This window comes from Pseudorca crassidens, chromosome 20 (assembly GCF_039906515.1).
Source record: "Pseudorca crassidens isolate mPseCra1 chromosome 20, mPseCra1.hap1, whole genome shotgun sequence".
NCBI lineage: Eukaryota > Metazoa > Chordata > Mammalia > Artiodactyla > Delphinidae > Pseudorca > Pseudorca crassidens.
The window spans coordinates 5,556,046-5,573,191 of record NC_090315.1 but is presented as its reverse complement, the minus strand read 5'-3'; the positions used below and the strand labels follow the sequence as shown (position 1 = coordinate 5,573,191).

At 56.9% G+C, this 17,146-nt stretch overlaps 1 protein-coding gene across 1 annotated transcript; it reads left to right on the top strand.

Moving 5' to 3' along the window:
• The first annotated feature begins 2 nt into the window (after positions 1–2).
• On the top strand, positions 3–16,334 carry PRPF31 (pre-mRNA processing factor 31). The gene is made up of 14 exons (XM_067719107.1): positions 3–139; positions 3,082–3,266; positions 3,355–3,415; positions 6,299–6,382; positions 6,989–7,086; positions 7,679–7,785; positions 8,501–8,670; positions 10,888–11,045; positions 12,154–12,243; positions 13,847–13,974; positions 14,062–14,134; positions 14,722–14,850; positions 14,949–15,047; positions 16,198–16,334. Exons 2-14 carry the CDS (start codon positions 3,090–3,092, stop codon positions 16,321–16,323), a joined length of 1,500 nt encoding a protein of 499 aa, XP_067575208.1. The 5' UTR covers positions 3–139; positions 3,082–3,089; the 3' UTR covers positions 16,324–16,334.
• Positions 16,335–17,146: the final 812 nt, after the last annotated feature.

The following is a 17,146-nucleotide window of genomic DNA, read 5'->3' as shown; positions in this document are numbered from 1 at the left end:
GCCAGGAAAGACGCGGTGCAGGGGCCAATCAGAGCGCAGCTTTGCTTCGACGACGGCGCATGGTTGAAACGTCATCAGTGAGCGTCGACCGCTGCTGGGAAGCTAATGTCTTAGAAACCGTCGTGCGAGAAGAGAAGAGGTGAGTGTGATGGAGACGAGGGAAGGGCGGGAGGTTGGCTTCCTGGGTCTGGGGGAGGAAGTGTGTAAGGAGAAAGGCGGGCCTTCGTAGACCGACTAACCAAAGGTCTCAAATGCTCCTACATTGTTAAGGCTCTGGGGATATAGCGGCAGCAAAAAATCGTTCCCGGCCCTATTAGCGCTTTGCATGGTGCCTGGGGAGACAGGCTTAATCAAGTAATTACTTAAATAACCACAAATGTGTGAAGTGCTTTAGGGTACACACAGGGCGTGCGGGGTGTATATCACCAAGCAACTTATCTACTCTAGAGTGGGGTGCGTGGGTCAGGGAGCTGGAATATGAGAACTGAAGGATGAAGAGGTGTTGAGCTGGTAAAAAGGGAGGAAATGAAGACCTAAAGTGAGGGGAAGAAGTTGGTAAGCGAAAAAAGTGTGAGAAGGATTCAGGGGCATGGGGAATAGTGGCGGGGGCTGAGGCTGGAGAGGTTGGCTGGCATCAAGCGAAGTCGTGGTACCTAATCCGTGCCACGTGCTGCGCTGGGCGATGGAAATAGTGTGCAATGGACAAAATGGACACGGTCCCTCTTTCCTTACAAATTTAAGCTTAATGGGGAAGATGGACATTAAACAAAATGTTAGAAATTTAGAGAATCTCAAGTGTTGAAGTGAACTGAAGGGTTCATAGGATGTATAACAGCAAGATAACATCTAGTCTCAGGGTCAGAGATAACCCACGCTGCAAGAAATAATGTTTGTGCCCTTACCTTTGGGATGAAAAAATAATATATCCAGAGAGCCGGAGAAAGGAAACCATAATGTGGTTGGTATAAAGATTAAATAAAGTTCATTCATTCATTTGCCCAATATTTCTTGTATACCTACAACGTGCTAGAGATTCTGCTAGATGGTGGAGATATAACGGTGAACAGACAGATAACCACCCCTGGTTTTGCTTACAGTTTAGTGGGGAAACAGAGAAGAGAGGATAAGAAGAGATACTTGAGTCTAATGTATGGAGAGCAGATCATGTCCAATAAAGGACAAGTTCCTCTTATTCAGAGAAAGCAAGAGTAACGAGAGTTTTAGAGAAAGGTGTGTGTGAGATAACATGGGTGCGTTTACAAGGAAAAGCTGTGTCTTATAAAGAGAAGTGAGTATAAAGGGGACATTGCATCTTAGGGAGAAAGGAGGGTATGAGGGGAGACTGAGCTCAGAGACACTGAACATCCAGGGGTCCTAAACCGGCAGCTCAAGGGCCAAATCTTTCCTGTAGTCGTTTAGTTTGGCCTTTGCCATGGTGGTCTGTTTAAATTAGCCACTTAAAAAGAAACTTTTCAGACTGGGAGGTTACACATAAAAATTCTGACTCTCTTACTTTTCTTGAAAAAAATTAGAAAACCTGGCAACATGGAGCCCGTGTTCCCACTGGCAGGGCGTGTCTGAAGCGTCGCGTCAGCTGAGCTCTCACATCAGGCATGATTCCCTCGCTCTCCAGGCTCCACTTCCCCAGTTGCCCAACCCCCAGCCTGCTTCTCACTTATGTCACCCCCTTAGCCTCTGGGGACATGGAGGTTTGCAGCCTCCGTTTGTCTTTCTGTAAATTTTATTTTATTTCTTTATTCTTTTGGCTGCACCACGCAGCTTGCAGGATCTTAATTCCCCAACCAGGGATTGAACCCGGGGCCACAGTAGCGAAAGCACCAAGTCCCAACCACTGGGCCGTCAGGGAATTCCCCTGTTTTTTAAGTTCTTTTTTAATTTCATTTTTTTATTGAAGTATAGTTGGTTTACAATGTTGTGTTAGTTTCAGGTACACAGCAAAGTGATTCAGTTATACATATACGTATATACCTATCTGTTCTTTTTCAGACTCTTTTCCCTTATAGGTTATTACAAAACACTGGGTATAGTTTCCTATGCTGTACAATAGGTACTTATTGGTTATCTGTTTTTTATATAGTAGTGTGTACGTGTTGCATTTGTCTTTTTTTTTTTAATTTTTATTGGAGTATAGTTGGTCTTCAATGCTGTGTTACTTTCTGCTGTATGGCAAACTGAATCAGTTATACATATATATATATTCGCTCTTTTTTAGATTGTTTTTCCATATAGGTCCTTACAGAGTATTGGTTAGAGGTCCCTTTGCTATACAGCAGGTTCTTATTAGTTATCTATTTTATACATAGTAGTGTGTATATGTCCATCCCAGTCTCACATTTATTTCTCCCCCCCTTCCCCCTACATTTGTCTTATTGAAAGAGGAGAACAGGAAGAGGGAGCATTTCTTATTTTAATAATAAAAAAAAAGCACTGGGGAGGACAGAGTGGTGGGGATTGTATCTTGTAGAGTAGTGCTTCGCAGCCTTTGCAGCCTTTTCCACTGTGTGGGATTCACCGAAAATACTAATATTTGTACAGCACCTGGGGTAGGAGCTGCTCATAGCCCGAGGTGATTGGCCTGGAGGCTCTAGACATTTTAGGCCCTGCCTGGTTGTCCTGATGGCTGAGGAGATCAGGGTGTCTGTCACCCATTTGGGGCCCAACAGTTGGTGGGGAGGGGCCTCTGCTGGTGAGGGGAAGGAAAGGATGTGAGGAGAGGTCTTATCAAGGGAGGGGATGTATCTTTTAAGTCTTAGCGAAGTGGTGGTGTGAGGGGTGTGCAGCGTCCTGTCCAGTGAAGTGAAGGTGAGAAGGGTGGGTAGTGTGACTTATGACTGGAGACCATCTGGTTCTGGGAAGTGGGTTCATGGATTCATTCAGCAGGCGTTTCCTGAGCATCTGTTATGTGTCAGGCGCAGTTAGGAGCTAGAGAAAAAAGCAGAAGAGTGTACCTGTCCTTGTGGAGCCTGCATGCTGGTGAGGTTGATCAAGAAGGACCAGGGCCACCTGGCAGGGGAGGCCTGTCCCAGTAATGAGTGGGAATCCCGCTCGCCCTGCCCTCAGGCCTCAGGATGTCTCTGGCCGACGAGCTGCTAGCTGACCTCGAGGAGGCGGCAGAAGAGGAGGAAGGAGGAAGCTACGGGGAGGAAGAGGAGGAGCCGGCGATCGAGGATGTGCAGGAGGAGACCCAGCTGGATCTTTCCGGAGATTCGGTCAAGAGCATCGCCAAGCTGTGGGACAGCAAGATGGTGAGAGGAGCTCCTGGGGGGTGACACGGGCAGCAGCTCCTTTGCCTGGAGAGTCCCGGCTTCTGACTCTCCGCTCCTCCCCGGACAGTTCGCTGAGATCATGCTGAAGATTGAGGAGTATATCAGCAAGCAGGCCAAAGCTTCGGAAGGTACTTCTCCCTCCCCGTCGCCCTCGCCCTCGCCCGCCCTGGCTCTGCTCCGGCCAGGGCCCTTGGCTCCTTTGCTGCTGGTGACTTTGGAAGTTGGCCCTTCCCGTCACCCTTTGCCAGAGCCCTCTTCTTCTCTTCCATCCCAGCCCAGTCCCCTTCTCTCCTAAGAGTGTACTGCATTCCAAAGCTGGTAAGTTCTTTCTAAGTTTTCTTTTTTCTTTTTTGCCCGTGCTGCACAGCATACGGGATCTTAATTCCCCGGCCAGGCATCAGACCCAGGCCCCCTGCAGTGGAAGCGCAGAGTCCTAACCACTGGACCACCAGGGAAGCCCCTAAAGCTGACACTTCTTAAGTCCTTGCTCTGTGCTGAGCGCTGGCTAATTGTGATAGGATTTATCTCAAGGCTTCCCAAACTTTACTGATAACGTGATCAGTTATAGAGTTTTGCCACACCTGTAAAACACTTATTATTTCACTTTTTTTTTTTTTTGCGGTACACGGGCCTCTCACTGCTGTGGCCTCTTCCGCTGCGGAGCACAGGCTCCGGACGTGCAGGCTCAGCGGCCATGGCTCAGGGGCCCAGCCGCTCCGCGGCATGTGGGATCTTCCCGGACCGGGGCACGAACCCCTGTCCCCTGCATCGGCAGGCAGACTCTCAACCACTGCGCCACCAGGGAAGCCCTATTTCACATTTTTAAATCCACATACTTTTTCCTTCAGTTTACGCAAGAAGAAAAGATATTGCTACTGTGGATGGAAAACTGGTGTCATTTGTTAAATAGAAAGTAACCATGAAAATATAAAAAAAAATCCATAAAAGTTATTAAAATCTCTCCTCACTTCTAACTCTGGGCAAAGCTGGGTTGTCTCTTGAGTGTTCAGACCAGCTCTAAGAGGACAGTGCTGTCATCACCCCTGTTTTTCTTGGAAAGCTGTGGCTCTTGATTTGAATTCCTAGGCAGTGGGAAGCCAAGGGAAGCTTTTTGGCACAGGAATGGTATAGTCAGAGCAGAGTTTCAGGGAGACTTACTTGCTCCATCGTTTCTTTTTTAAAAAATTAATTAATTAATTAACTTGTCGGCTGCGTTCGGTCTTTGTTGCTGTGCGCAGGCTTTCTCTCTAGTTGCGGTGCGTTCGGTCTTTGTTGCTGTGCGCAGGCTTTCTCTCTAGTTGCGGTGCGCGGGCTTCTCATTGCGGTGGCTTCTCTTGTTGTGGAGCACAGGCTCTAGGCACGCGGGCTTAAGTAGTTGTGGCACACGGGCTCAGTAGCTGTAGCTCGCGGGCTCTAGAGCGCAGGCTCAGTAGTTGTGGCGCACGGGCTTTGTTGCTCCACGACGTGAGGGATCTTCCTGGACCAGGGCTGGAACCCGTGTCCCCTGCATTGGCAGGTGGATTCTTAACCACTGCACCACGAGGATTAAACTTTAAACCTTTAAAACTTTCTTTAAAGTTTTCATGAGGCGCCCTGCGGGCCAGGCCTGTGTGGGCCTTTGCTCTCAGAACGCTCAGGGGCTGGCGGAGCAGTTACTGGTGGGCGGCGCCTGCTGGGGTGGAGGGAGCCCAGGACACTCGGGAGCCACAGGAGGAGCTGGCTGACCCTGCCACGGTCAGGGAAGAACTGATGTCTCAGCTGGACTTTGAAGCATGAATACACATGACAGGCCAAGAATGGGGTGGCGGGGGGGTGCGCCCAGGGAAAGAGAGCTGCACCTGCAAAACCTTGGACATCCATAGTGGTGGGGAGGCTGGCAGGGCACCAGACCCTGCGGGGTTTCAAATGCCAGGCCAGGGAGTCATGGGGAATCATAAAAGTGACATTTCCTGGTGTGGGCCAGGCTCGGGGATTTTAAGTCAGACCCAATCACACCCCATGTCTGGTGGGGAAGGTGGACATGAAACACCTCAACCTGGGTGGTGACGGTGTCTAATGGATGTGGCAGGAGTGTGGCAGAGCACAGAGAGACAGCTGACCCCTCCTGAAAGGTGCGGGAGGGGTTCTTAGGCGCCTTGTGAGACTTGAGGACGTGGAGGCATTTGAGCATCAGGATTCGGAGCGCAGACTCGGGAGTCAGATCTCAGCTCTGCCATCTGCTGGCTCTGTGCCATCAGGCCAAGTCTCTCCGTTTCTTTCTCTGCAACGTTGGCCTGATTTAACACCAACCTCCCTGGCTGGTTGTGGATAAAATAAGTTAATGCCCGTAAGACACTTATAACAGTATCGTATGCCCAGGAAGTCGTGTCTGTGTCAGTTGCTCGTGATAATACTGTCATCATTGTCATTATTGTTGTTATTATTAGCGCTTGAAGGGTTTTCCAGAAACAGACACGAGGAAGGGATGTACCAGGGAGAGGGAACAGCATATTCAAAGGCCAAGAGAAGAGTGAAGCAGGCCAAGTGTTCAGGGCACTGTAATCAGTCCTTTAATGGCTGGAATGAAATAAAGCGGGGGTGTGATGAGAGGATGGGGCCAGGAAGGTGCAGAGACCAGACTGGAGTCACTGAGTCAGCAAGTGTCCACGGAGCGACTGCAGTGGGCCAGGCGCATCGGGGTGCAGCCACAGGAAACAGACCCAGTACTTGTCCTTGCAGAGCTTCCAGCCTTTTGGGAGGCCTCAAACATCACTCTGGGTAGCTGGGCTGTTAGTCTAAGGGTGTGGTGAGCCCCAGGAGGGTTTAGGTCCAGGGCGAGATGGGGTCAAGTCTAGACTGGCCTGGAGGGAGAGATGGGAGGTTTGCAGATATGCAAACCTGCCCCCCAGTTTCCTCTTCAGCCCCTCCCTGCTCCCCTCCAGCTGCATCCCCAGTCTCCCTGAGCTGTGGGATCTGGAACGGGGTGGGTGCATAGACACACACCCACACCAGGCTCTTTCTCATCCTCACAGTGATGGGACCGGTGGAGGCGGCCCCCGAGTACCGGGTCATTGTGGACGCCAACAACCTGACGGTGGAGATCGAGAACGAGCTGAGTGAGTGCCGGGAAGGGCAAGCAGAGACAGCCCTGCCCGGTGTCCCCCACAGCCTCCTCCCATCCTCAAGGGAGGGGCAGGCAGGATCACAGGCCGTCTTCCCTGCTGGCCTTTCCCAGGGTCCTGCCCCCAAGCCCCTGTATCAGCTGGAATCCAGGTTCAGCTGCTGTAACAAGTGGTTACGTGAGAAGGAAGCATATTTTCCTCTCATATGAAAGTCTGGATGAGGAGTCCAGGCTCTTTCTGTCTCATTGATCTGCCATCTGTTTCATGGTACAAGGTGACTGCCCACCTCCAGCCATCACCTCCACATCCTCATCAGCAAAAAGATGGGAGAGAAGAGGAGGGCACATTTTTTTTCCTTTGAGGGAATGGCCTGCAAGTTGCACATGTGACTTCAGCTCACATCTTGTAGATCAGAACTAACTCCCATGGCTGCATCCAGCCATAAGGGCAGCCGGGAAATGTAGCTTTGTGCTGTGTGTCCGTGAGCCCAGCTATAATTAGGGGTTTTGCTACTGAAGGAAGAAGGGGAAATGGGTACTGGGAGAGCCAGCAGAGTCTGCCTGCCCCTCATTGGGCTCCTCTCCGCCCTGTCCCCCTTAGACATCATCCATAAGTTCATCCGGGATAAGTACTCGAAGCGATTCCCCGAACTGGAGTCTCTGGTCCCCAATGCACTTGATTACATCCGCACCGTCAAGGTAAATGAGAAGAAGTGGGCTCCCCGACGGCCACTAATGTGAAGGGGCGGCGGGGCCCTGCTCTCGGACCCCCAGGTTTAAGGGGAAGGCTCCCCTCGCTCAGCCTTGGGCTGGAGACGGGATGAGACTCGGGGAAGCAGTCCTAAGTGCCAAGACCCCGAGACGGCAACAGGCCCTGGAGCATTCTGGGAACGAGAGGAGGCGAGGAGGCGGACTGCAGAGGCCCTGGGTCTTAAGGGAAAGTGAAGGCGGGCTCACCAGTGCGCAGGGCCCCCCATGAGTCCAGGGGCGGATGGGGGCGGTGGCAGGGGATGCCCACCCAGGGAAGTGACGCAGTCAGACCCGCACTCTGAGTGGCCATGGGCTGCAGGCCTGTGGCGGCAGCGGGTCTTCCCTGGGTGGCCCGTCTGCTCAGCTCTGCTTCCAGGTCAGACTGCACGGGGCAGACGGTGCGGATCCTTTGAGCAGCAGAGTTGCCAGGAGTGGGGGAGGCAGGGGAGTGCCCCGGGTACAGATGGGGTGGGTGCAGGAGCACGAGAGGTTCTGGAGCTTCCTGAGTCCCAGGCCCCTGTCCTGCCCTCTCGCCCCCCAGGAGCTGGGCAACAGCCTGGACAAGTGCAAGAACAACGAGAACCTGCAGCAGATCCTGACCAATGCCACTATCATGGTCGTCAGCGTCACTGCCTCCACCACCCAGGGGTGCGCACAGGGGCCCCTCTGATGGTGCACGGCGGTCTGGGCCAGCGGCATGGCTGTCAGTCTCAGGGGGATAGGGCACTTCAGCTCGCAAGCCAGGCACCGTGCTGGGCTCGGGGCTCCCCGGGCATGAGAAGCCAGCCTCGCCCAGGGTTTCGAGGGTGAGGCAAGGGGCAGGCCCGTAATTAGAAGTGTCCGTCTCTGGCGTGTCATCCCCTTGCTAGGGTGAATGCCGGCTCTCCACCTGCCCCTCTGGCGTCCGTGCTGCGCCTAGGAGAAGGGGCCATTTGTCACCGCAGAGCAGAGCTCTGGAATGGTTGATCGCAGCGGTGACCGTGCTCCGAGGGAAGCGGCAGGGTGGTGGGCCGGTGGCCAGCAGGGCTGAGGCCTGCAGGGTGTGGGGGGCCTCGGCGGGAGAGCGTTTCAGGAAGAGGGAGCGCCTGCAGAGGCCCGGCTCTGGCATGGCCTGGGCAGGGGCGCCTCCCACAGACGGAGACAGGACGGGGCAGTGCGGTGGCACCGCGGACTGGTTCCCGGCAGCCCTGGCTTCCAGGCCTCAGGGCCGGCAGGAGCGGTACCTGTGGTGAAGCTGCACACACGTGTGCGCACACACACGCAGCTGGGAGGACGCGGGCTCCCGGGCCACGCAGACGGGACACGCTGAAGCTCGAAGATCGGGTCCGTCCCAGCCTCACCCCCACCTCGCCCCCCCCCGCAGGCAGCAGCTGTCGGAGGAGGAGCTGGAACGGCTGGAGGAGGCCTGTGACATGGCGCTGGAGCTCAACGCCTCCAAGCACCGAATCTACGAGTACGTGGAGTCGCGCATGTCCTTCATCGCGCCCAACCTCTCCATCATCATCGGGGCGTCCACCGCCGCCAAGATCATGGGTGAGGCCCGTCCCCACGCAGTGACGGCCCCGCGGGCCATGTGACCTTGGGCAAGTCTGTTCCTCTTCTGTAAAATGGGGATTTGGCCCTGGGGCCCCAGGACCGTGTCCCCTCGCCCCCACCCTCTCATCTCTCCTGGAGACCACAGAGGTCGGCCAGCTTGCTCTTCACACAGACATGGAGAAAGGATGGGGCCCTGAGCCTGGTCAGCGCCCGCATCCCCAGCAGAGCTGGGGCCAGACAAGCCGCAAAGGGGAGAGGCGGCGTGGCTGGTGGAAATGCTGGGCATCCCAGCAGCTCCCAGCTCTGCCGTGGGCCCACAGGGCCGCCTGGCAGTAGTAAAGTCAGCTCCCTGAGCCTCAGTATCTCCACGAGACGGGGGCACTGGTCCTGGCAGTGGGTGCCTTCCTCCTCGGGGGCTCTCTGCGGCCTCAGAGTGCCCCCTCAGGCTCCTGGCCCCTTCAACCGAGAAACATTTCCCCGGGGAGTTGGATAAAGCAGCCGTATTCGTCAGTTCAGGCTGCTGTAACAAAGTGCCATAGACTGGGGGGCTTCAACAGCTGAGGTTTATCCTCTCACAGCCTGGAGGCTGGGAGACTGAGATCAGGTGTCAGCAGGGCTGGTTCCTTCTGAGAGCCTCTCTCCTTGGTGTGTAGACAGCCACCTTTTCACTGCGTCCTCATGTGGTCTTCCCTCCACGTGGGACTGTGTCCTAGTCTCCTCTCGTAAGGGCACCAGTCCTATTGGATTAGGGCCCATCCTGTGACCTCATTTCACCTTGATCACCTGTTTTGTTTTGTTTTTTTTAATTTGGTCGTGCTGGGTCTTAGTTGTGGCAGGCGGGCTCCTTAGTTGCGGCTCGCCAGCTCCTTAGTTGCAGCTTGCATGTGGGATCTAGTTCCCTGATCAGGGATCGAACCTGGGCCCCCTGCATTGGGAGTGCTGAGTCTTAACCACTGCGCCACCAGGGAAGTCCCTGATCACCTCTTTAAAGACCCTGTCTCCAAATACAGTCACATTCTGAGGTGTGGGGAGGGGAGGGCTAGGACTTCAATGTGTGAACTCGGCGGGGGGACACAGTTCAGCGCAGAACACAGTCTTGGGGGCAGGTGTGTGCAGAGTTGCAGGTAGAAGCAGTGGTGTCGGGGAAGGACAAGCTCGGGTGTGGATCCTGCTTCCCCCCTCGCTGACCTCATGTCTTTGGGCAAACGGTGTCACGTGCCTCAGTTTCCCTAGTGGCGATTGGGGGTTGTGCTAGTTTCCTGTGACTGCTGTAACAAATGACCACGAACCAAGAGGCTTGAACGATGCCGTTTATCATCTGACAGCTGTGGAGGTCAGAAGTCCACCGTGGGCCTCACGGGGCTAGAATGAAAGTGTCGGCAGGGCTGTGGTCCTCTATGGTGGGTCAGGGGAGGAAGCCGTTCCCTGCCTTTTCCAGCTTCCAGGGGCACCTGCATCCCTTGGCTTGTGGCTCCTTCCTCTGTCTTGAAAGTCTCCTCTCGTGCCACTCTGACTTCGCTTTTCTCTCCCACTTTTGAGGACCCTCGTGATTACATTGAGCCCACCAGGATCCTCCAGGATAATCTCCCCTTCTCGGGGTCCTTAACTTGCCCGTATCTGCAGAGTCCCTTTGGCTGCATGTGGCACTGTAGTCGCAGGTTCCGGGGATGGTGATGTCAGTGACCATGGGGGCTGTTCTGCTCCCGCACGGGTGTTGGAGGCTTGTTTCAAGGACTCGTGTGTGTGATGAGACCATTTACCTAATCCTTGAAAGCGCCCAGCACAGGGCCCCGCACACAGCAATCCCACCTCAGAGGTAGAACTACTTACAGTATTTACCTGCAGCTCCTCTTCCCCTCCCCCATGCCCGCAGACACGCTCAAGGGAACCCAGAGGTGATTCACACCCAGGCCCTGTTGTCGCGAGCCCACAGCGCGGTGAAAACCACTCTGAGGCCGGAGCAGGGCCTGTGTGGCTTCGCAGACTTGGGTCAGGTTCCTGTTGGGCCAGTCTGCTCACTGTGCACTCTAGCAAGTTGCTTCACCTCTCTGAGCCTCCTCCAAACCCCTCTCGGAGGCGGGACACATCGGCCCTCCTTGGCGGGGCCGCCTCGGGGCTCCAACCAGAAACTCCTGTGAAGGTGCAGCGCACGGCGAGCCCCAGACAAATCCCCCCGGTCCTTCTGAGCCCCTCCCTCCCTCTGTCCCGCTGCAGGGGTGGCCGGCGGCCTGACCAACCTCTCCAAGATGCCCGCCTGCAACATCATGCTGCTCGGGGCCCAGCGCAAGACGCTGTCCGGCTTCTCATCCACCTCAGTGCTGCCCCACACCGGCTACATCTACCACAGCGACATCGTGCAGTCCCTGCCCCCGGTGAGTCCCACCCCCTTGGAACCTTATGCTGTGCCCCAAAGGGCACCCCCTCCCCCTGCTGCTCCTCGGGTCCCAGGGGTCTCTGCTGACGCCAGGGGTCAGGACCCTGGAGGACGGGCCGCGCAGGGTGTACGAACAAGGACGCTGGAGCTGACAGGCCAGGCTGGAGTTCTGATCCCCCTCAGGCTCCCCGTGTGTAAGTGGGGTGAACTGAACCTGCTTCATGGGGTCGAGACGAGGACTCACTCGTACGAAACGCCTTGACATCAGGCCTCGCACGTACAAAGCAACGGAAGCGTTAAGCTTGTGAGTTCGGGGTTCCCAAGACCACGGTCAGGTTCAGTGGCCACTAGAAGGACTCAGAGAGCTCACCTTGAGCCGATCCACCCAGGGCTACGGTTTATCACAGTGAGCGCACCCAGAGTAACGCTGGCCGAGGGGAGGCACGAGGGCAGGGTCCTCGGGGCCCAGTCTCTGCCGAGGCTCGGGGGCACAGACATGGCTGGGACCCCGTGACTCAGAGACCCCACGCTAAGTCACAGCGCTGTTCCCTGGCTTACCCAGGCCCCTGCCAGCACAGATCACCACCCAGGAGCCAGGGCCAAGGCCAGACTTCTTAGGACAGGGTTAAATTCCCCTCTACGCCTAGCTGCTGCTGGCTTACTATGTTATTATTATTACTGTTATTCTTCTCTTTATTATTATTGCTACCATTACCATTACTACTGGTCACCAAGACTTGGGGCTGTGGGTGTTACAGGTACCATCGTGGTGTTTCTCAGAACCCGGCCCCTACCTTTTGTGGCACATGACACCATTTTTGGTGATACACAGATGGATGTTTTAAATTTTAATGTAGGTATTTTCTCCGTATTTGATAATCTTCCATCTGTTGTAATGCGATTCAGCCTTCTGTGCAAACGGGGAAGTAGGTTATCGTTATCACCGACAATGATGATTTGTTACTGTAACACGTTATTACAGTAAGGCAATAGCGGTAAAGGTGAAATGCTGACAGGCAGAAATGGAGACGGGGGCTAGAGTTGTGGAAACGCTGCCATCTGATTGCATCTGCACACTGACTCTGCCTTCCTGTCCATGACTGCAGGATCTCCGGCGGAAGGCGGCCCGGCTGGTGGCTGCCAAGTGCACGCTGGCAGCCCGAGTGGACAGTTTCCATGAGAGCACGGAGGGGAAGGTGAGGGGCGGGCGGCGTCTGTCCGGGTGGTATGTGGTCTGTCTCAGGGAGAGCTGTCAATAGAGGACCCAGCACAGCGAGCGCTGTCCTAACAGGGCAGAGGCGGGGGTGTTGGTTGTGGCCCCTACCGAGGCCAGCGTCCCCTCCCCCTTCTGTACGAGTTTCCCGTTGCTGCTGCTGTGACAGATTAACCACAAGCTTAGTGGCCTAAAGCAACACAGGGTTACTGTCTTTGAGTTCGGTAGGTCAGAAGACCACGGCGGGTTCCCTGGCCTGAAATCAAGGGGTTGGCAGGGTTCATTCCTTCCGGAGGCTCAAGGGGAGGATGGCTCCGCTGCCTCTTGCAGCTTCCACAGGCCGCCCGCGTCCCTTGGCTTGTGGCCCCTTCCTCCATCTTCAAAGCCAGCGTAGCATCTTCCCAGCTCTCTCTGACTCTGCTTCTGTCTCCACATCTCCTTTGACTCTTTTAAGGACACAGTGATTACACTGGGTCCACACTGATCATCTAAAGCACCCTCTCCCCGTTTCCAGATCCTTAACCCAGTCACATCTGCAAAGTCCCTTTTGTCAGGTAAAGTGACACATTCGCAGGGACCAGAGAGTTGGTTGTGGACACCTTTGGGGGAGGGGGAGGTATTTATTTGCCTACTGCACCAGGATCTGTCCCCTCTACCAGAACTGTCATTGTTCACGTAATTATTCCATCAACCTGTGTGCCTTGGCGGACTTGTTCTGGGAGAGTAGATGTTTTCCGTCTTGTGCATTATTGTTTTCCAAGCGCCCACCCTGGCACCGTGGGTTCAGGGGTTCAGTCTCTCTCTGACCACTGGCTTGGATGCTGGGGGTACAGCAGTGAACCACACAGACAAAAGCCCTGCCTCCGTGCCATCTCCATTTTGGCTGGGGGCAGGCCGAGAAGACACAAGCGGCAGGTCTGCGGCGCGTCCAGCGGTGCTGAGTAAAGCCTGGGAAGACAGACGCGGGGCACTGCGGGCGGCGAGGGAGGCGAGACTGAGTAACCTGGAGCTCGGGGAGGGCTCCTCCGAGGAGGCGAGGGTTTAACATAGACCTGAGTGCAGTTAGCAGGCGAGTCCCGTAGATGCTGGGGGGAAGGGTGTCTCAAGCAGAGGGAACAGTCGGTGCACAGGCCCTGAGGCTGGAGCACAGCGAGCTCCAGGGAGAGGAGGCTGGCGGGATGGGGGCAGATCACGTGCAGCCTCTCGCACCCTGGGGAGAGCTTGGCCTCAGTGGGGGTGCTGAAAGGGGGCCGATTTGGGGTCCTTCCTGAAGGGAGAGCCTGGCGGGACTCTCGGGGTGTGGCCGACTCCAGGGCATCGACACTTACTGACCTGAGGAGAGCTGGGGCGGGGGGGGGGGGGGAGCGGGCGCGGGAGCTCTGTCTGCTCCATTGCCTTGGGGCGCAGCATTGAGAGGAGAGGGCTGCGCCTGCGATACAGTGTGGGAGCATCGCGTGGCAGGTGCGACTTAAACCGGCAGAGCCCAGAGGGTCAAGGTCCTCCAGGGCCGCGTGGGAACGAGGGGGACGGGCGGACAGGACAGGCCCGAGGGAGCAGCTGCAGGACCCCCACCCCGTCCTCCCCAGGTGGGCTACGAGCTGAAGGATGAGATCGAGCGCAAGTTCGACAAGTGGCAGGAGCCGCCGCCCGTGAAGCAGGTGAAGCCGCTGCCTGCACCCCTCGACGGGCAGCGTAAGAAGAGAGGCGGCCGCAGGTGGCGCCCGGGGACCAGTCGGGCCGGGACGGAATGGGAAGGGAAGAGGCTTGCACCCTCCCAGCTGACCCCCTGCCCTGTCCCCAGGTACCGCAAGATGAAGGAGCGGCTGGGGCTGACTGAGATCCGGAAGCAGGCCAACCGCATGAGCTTCGGGGAGGTCAGACCCCACCCTGCTCTGCCCCCGCTCCCTGCTGCATTCCTTCCTCTCCACCTGTGGCCATGCCCCCCACCCCCAGATCTGGGACAACACCTTAGCCTCCTCCCTGGTCCCCCCACCCCGGCCTCCAGTCTCTCCCCACCCCATCCACCCGGCACCGGCTCCCCTCGCCCCGAGGCTTCCCATCCACCCAGGCACTGGAGGCTGTTCAGGATCAGACCCCTGCAGGCCTCCCAGTCTCGTGTCCCCCCACGCCCCGCACACATGCCCTTCCCCAGGCTCCACCCCTGCCAGGCTCTTGTTACCCGAGCCTCACCCTACTGATCCTGCAAGAACTAGCTCAGATGCCCTTTCATCAGTGAAACCCATTTCAGTTCTTACACCACACACACGCACACGCACGGCCCCTCTCAGCTGTGAGCTCAGGGAGCAGTAACGGGACCTGACTTCCTTGCTGGGGCCCCAGCAAGGCTCACTGCACTCGGGGCCCAGTAGGCGCCTGAATAGGGCCGGCCGATGGGGTGGGTGCGTGGGCCTCTAGCTGACTGAGGAGGCAGCTGGCACCCGACGCCTTTCCCTCCCACCAGATCGAGGAGGACGCCTACCAGGAGGACCTGGGCTTCAGCCTGGGCCACCTGGGCAAGTCGGGCAGCGGGCGGGTGCGGCAGACACAGGTGAACGAGGCCACCAAAGCCAGGATCTCCAAGACGCTGCAGGTACGGCCGCGGGCTGGGGCGGGGGCTGAGGGTGAGGGGCTGCGGGCTCGGGCGCTGGGCCCCAGCCACAGTCTGCACCTCCCCGGCCCTCCCCACAGCGGACCCTGCAGAAGCAGAGCGTGGTGTACGGCGGCAAGTCCACCATCCGCGACCGCTCCTCGGGGACTGCTTCCAGCGTGGCCTTCACCCCACTCCAGGTACCGGCCCCCCTGGGGTCAGGAGGCCCAGGGAAAACCCCTTCCCCTCTTGGGCTTCAGCTGCCTCGCCTGCGGAATGAGCACACGACAGGGCCCCTCTCGGGGCTGCCGTGGGGGGAGTGGGCACCGATGAAGCCCCTGAAGGGCGTATCTGGGTTCCCTGCACTCGGTGAAGTTACCAGGGACCAGTTGGTCTCTATGACCTCGAGCAGGCTCAGTCCCTCCCTGAGGCTCTGGGTCCCCACCTTCCAAGATCCGGTGGCTGGGGCCACCTCAGGGCCCCGCACAGGAAAGGTCCTAGGTAGGTGGGCTGGGCAGTCGGGACCCCAGCCAACCACCAGAGCATAGGATGGAGCCAGGGCAGGTCACTCCCCTGTCGGGTCCGTGCCTCGGTTTATTCACCCACCAAATAGCGCTGGTGTGGCCCTCGGGATCTGAGGAGCACCAGCTCATTCCCTCCATCAGCAGGTGTCTGCTGAGTGCCTGCTAAATTCCGAGCGCTGTTGCAGGTGCCGGGACAAAGCCACAAAACAGAGACAGGAAGTTTTGCTCTCCCAGAGCTTAGGGGGTGGCAGGGGGACAGATAACTAAGATACATAGTGTATTGGAAGGTGGACAGTGCTGGAGACTGAAAGGACTAAGGGAGATGGGGAGCCTCCAGGGGAGGCCTCAGCGAGAAGATGAGAGTCACCGTGTGTAGAACATTCACAACAATGCCTGCCACGCGTCGGGTCCCCAGGGCTGGTCGTTAAATCCTCGGTGGGGTTGGTGCAATTTGTGCTGGGACTGCAGGCAAGCCACTTACTTCTGGGACTCAGTTTCCTTATTCAGGAACCGAACAGTATCAGCTGTTCTCCAATGGTGGTGTTTTTAAAGTCTCCTGGGGAACCTGCTAAAAATTCAGATGCCCAGATCCTCCCCTCTTCCCCCACCCCCCGGCCCACAGAGTCAGAATCTCCCAAGGTGGGGGAGATTTGGGGGCTGGCAAACTGTCCACATGTTTGCCCAGAGCCCAAGGACCACTGGGAAGGGCCCGTGGGCCCCTGACATTTCATGATTCCTTCACTGGGAGCTGGGGGAGCTGGGCGGGGGGCATTGTTAGGGCCCAGGCCTGTCTCCCCACCCCATCCCATCTCCCTCACCTGCCCAGGGCCTGGAGATTGTGAACCCACAAGCAGCGGAGAAGAAGGTGGCTGAGGCCAACCAGAAGTATTTCTCCAGCATGGCCGAGTTCCTCAAGGTCAAGGGTGAGAAAAGCGGCATCATGTCCACCTGAGGGGCGGTGCCCTGGGCCTTCTCCCGCTGAAGGGACACAGAGGCCCCACCTCTCTGAAGGGGTCGGGGTCAGGATGGGGCTGGGAGGTTCCGGCAAGGAGAGCCGCCCCGTGCCGGCCGGTGCTGGGACTGTCCGGCGAGGCACGGGAGAAGGCCCGGCTCCGGAGCACAGAGATCGCCGCCCCACTCACACACACAGCCAGCCTTCATCACGCATCTTTTTTATTTTAACCGGGAAAGGAAATACCTTTGGAATAAGTGCAATTAAAAGCACATTATCAGGATCTGTCCTTGGCGAGTGATCGTTTGTCGAACACCCGGGCGATTTGAGGAGCTACGGGGTTTGGGGGGACAGAGCTTGGGCTCCCTGGAATCTGGATCCAACCCCGGGCCTGTCACTTCCTCATCGTGCAGTCCCGGGAAGAGAAGAGCCCTCTCCATCTCCAGGCCCCTTAGAGAACACCGGTCATTCTGACGCCCCAGCTTTCAATGCAGGCCGCCCTGGGTGGTCGTGGCATCTCATGCAGTTGGCCTCTGCCGCCTTCCAAGCCTCCACACTTCAACCACCAGGCGCACCTGTGAGGACGTAAAAGATGCCCAGGAAGCACTTAGCACTGGGCTCACCGTCAGGGCCCCACGACCGGGCACTTTTGTTATTCTCTCCAGTGTTTGCTGAGGACTCCCCCTCCCACCCTGCTGTGCCAAGCCCCGCAGGGTGGAGCAGACAGGTGCCCAGCCCTGGCAGGGACTCAGTGCTATGAAAGTTCCTGCCTGGTAAAGAGAGCACCGTGCCGCCAGGGGTAGCCTACCCCGTGCTGGGAGAT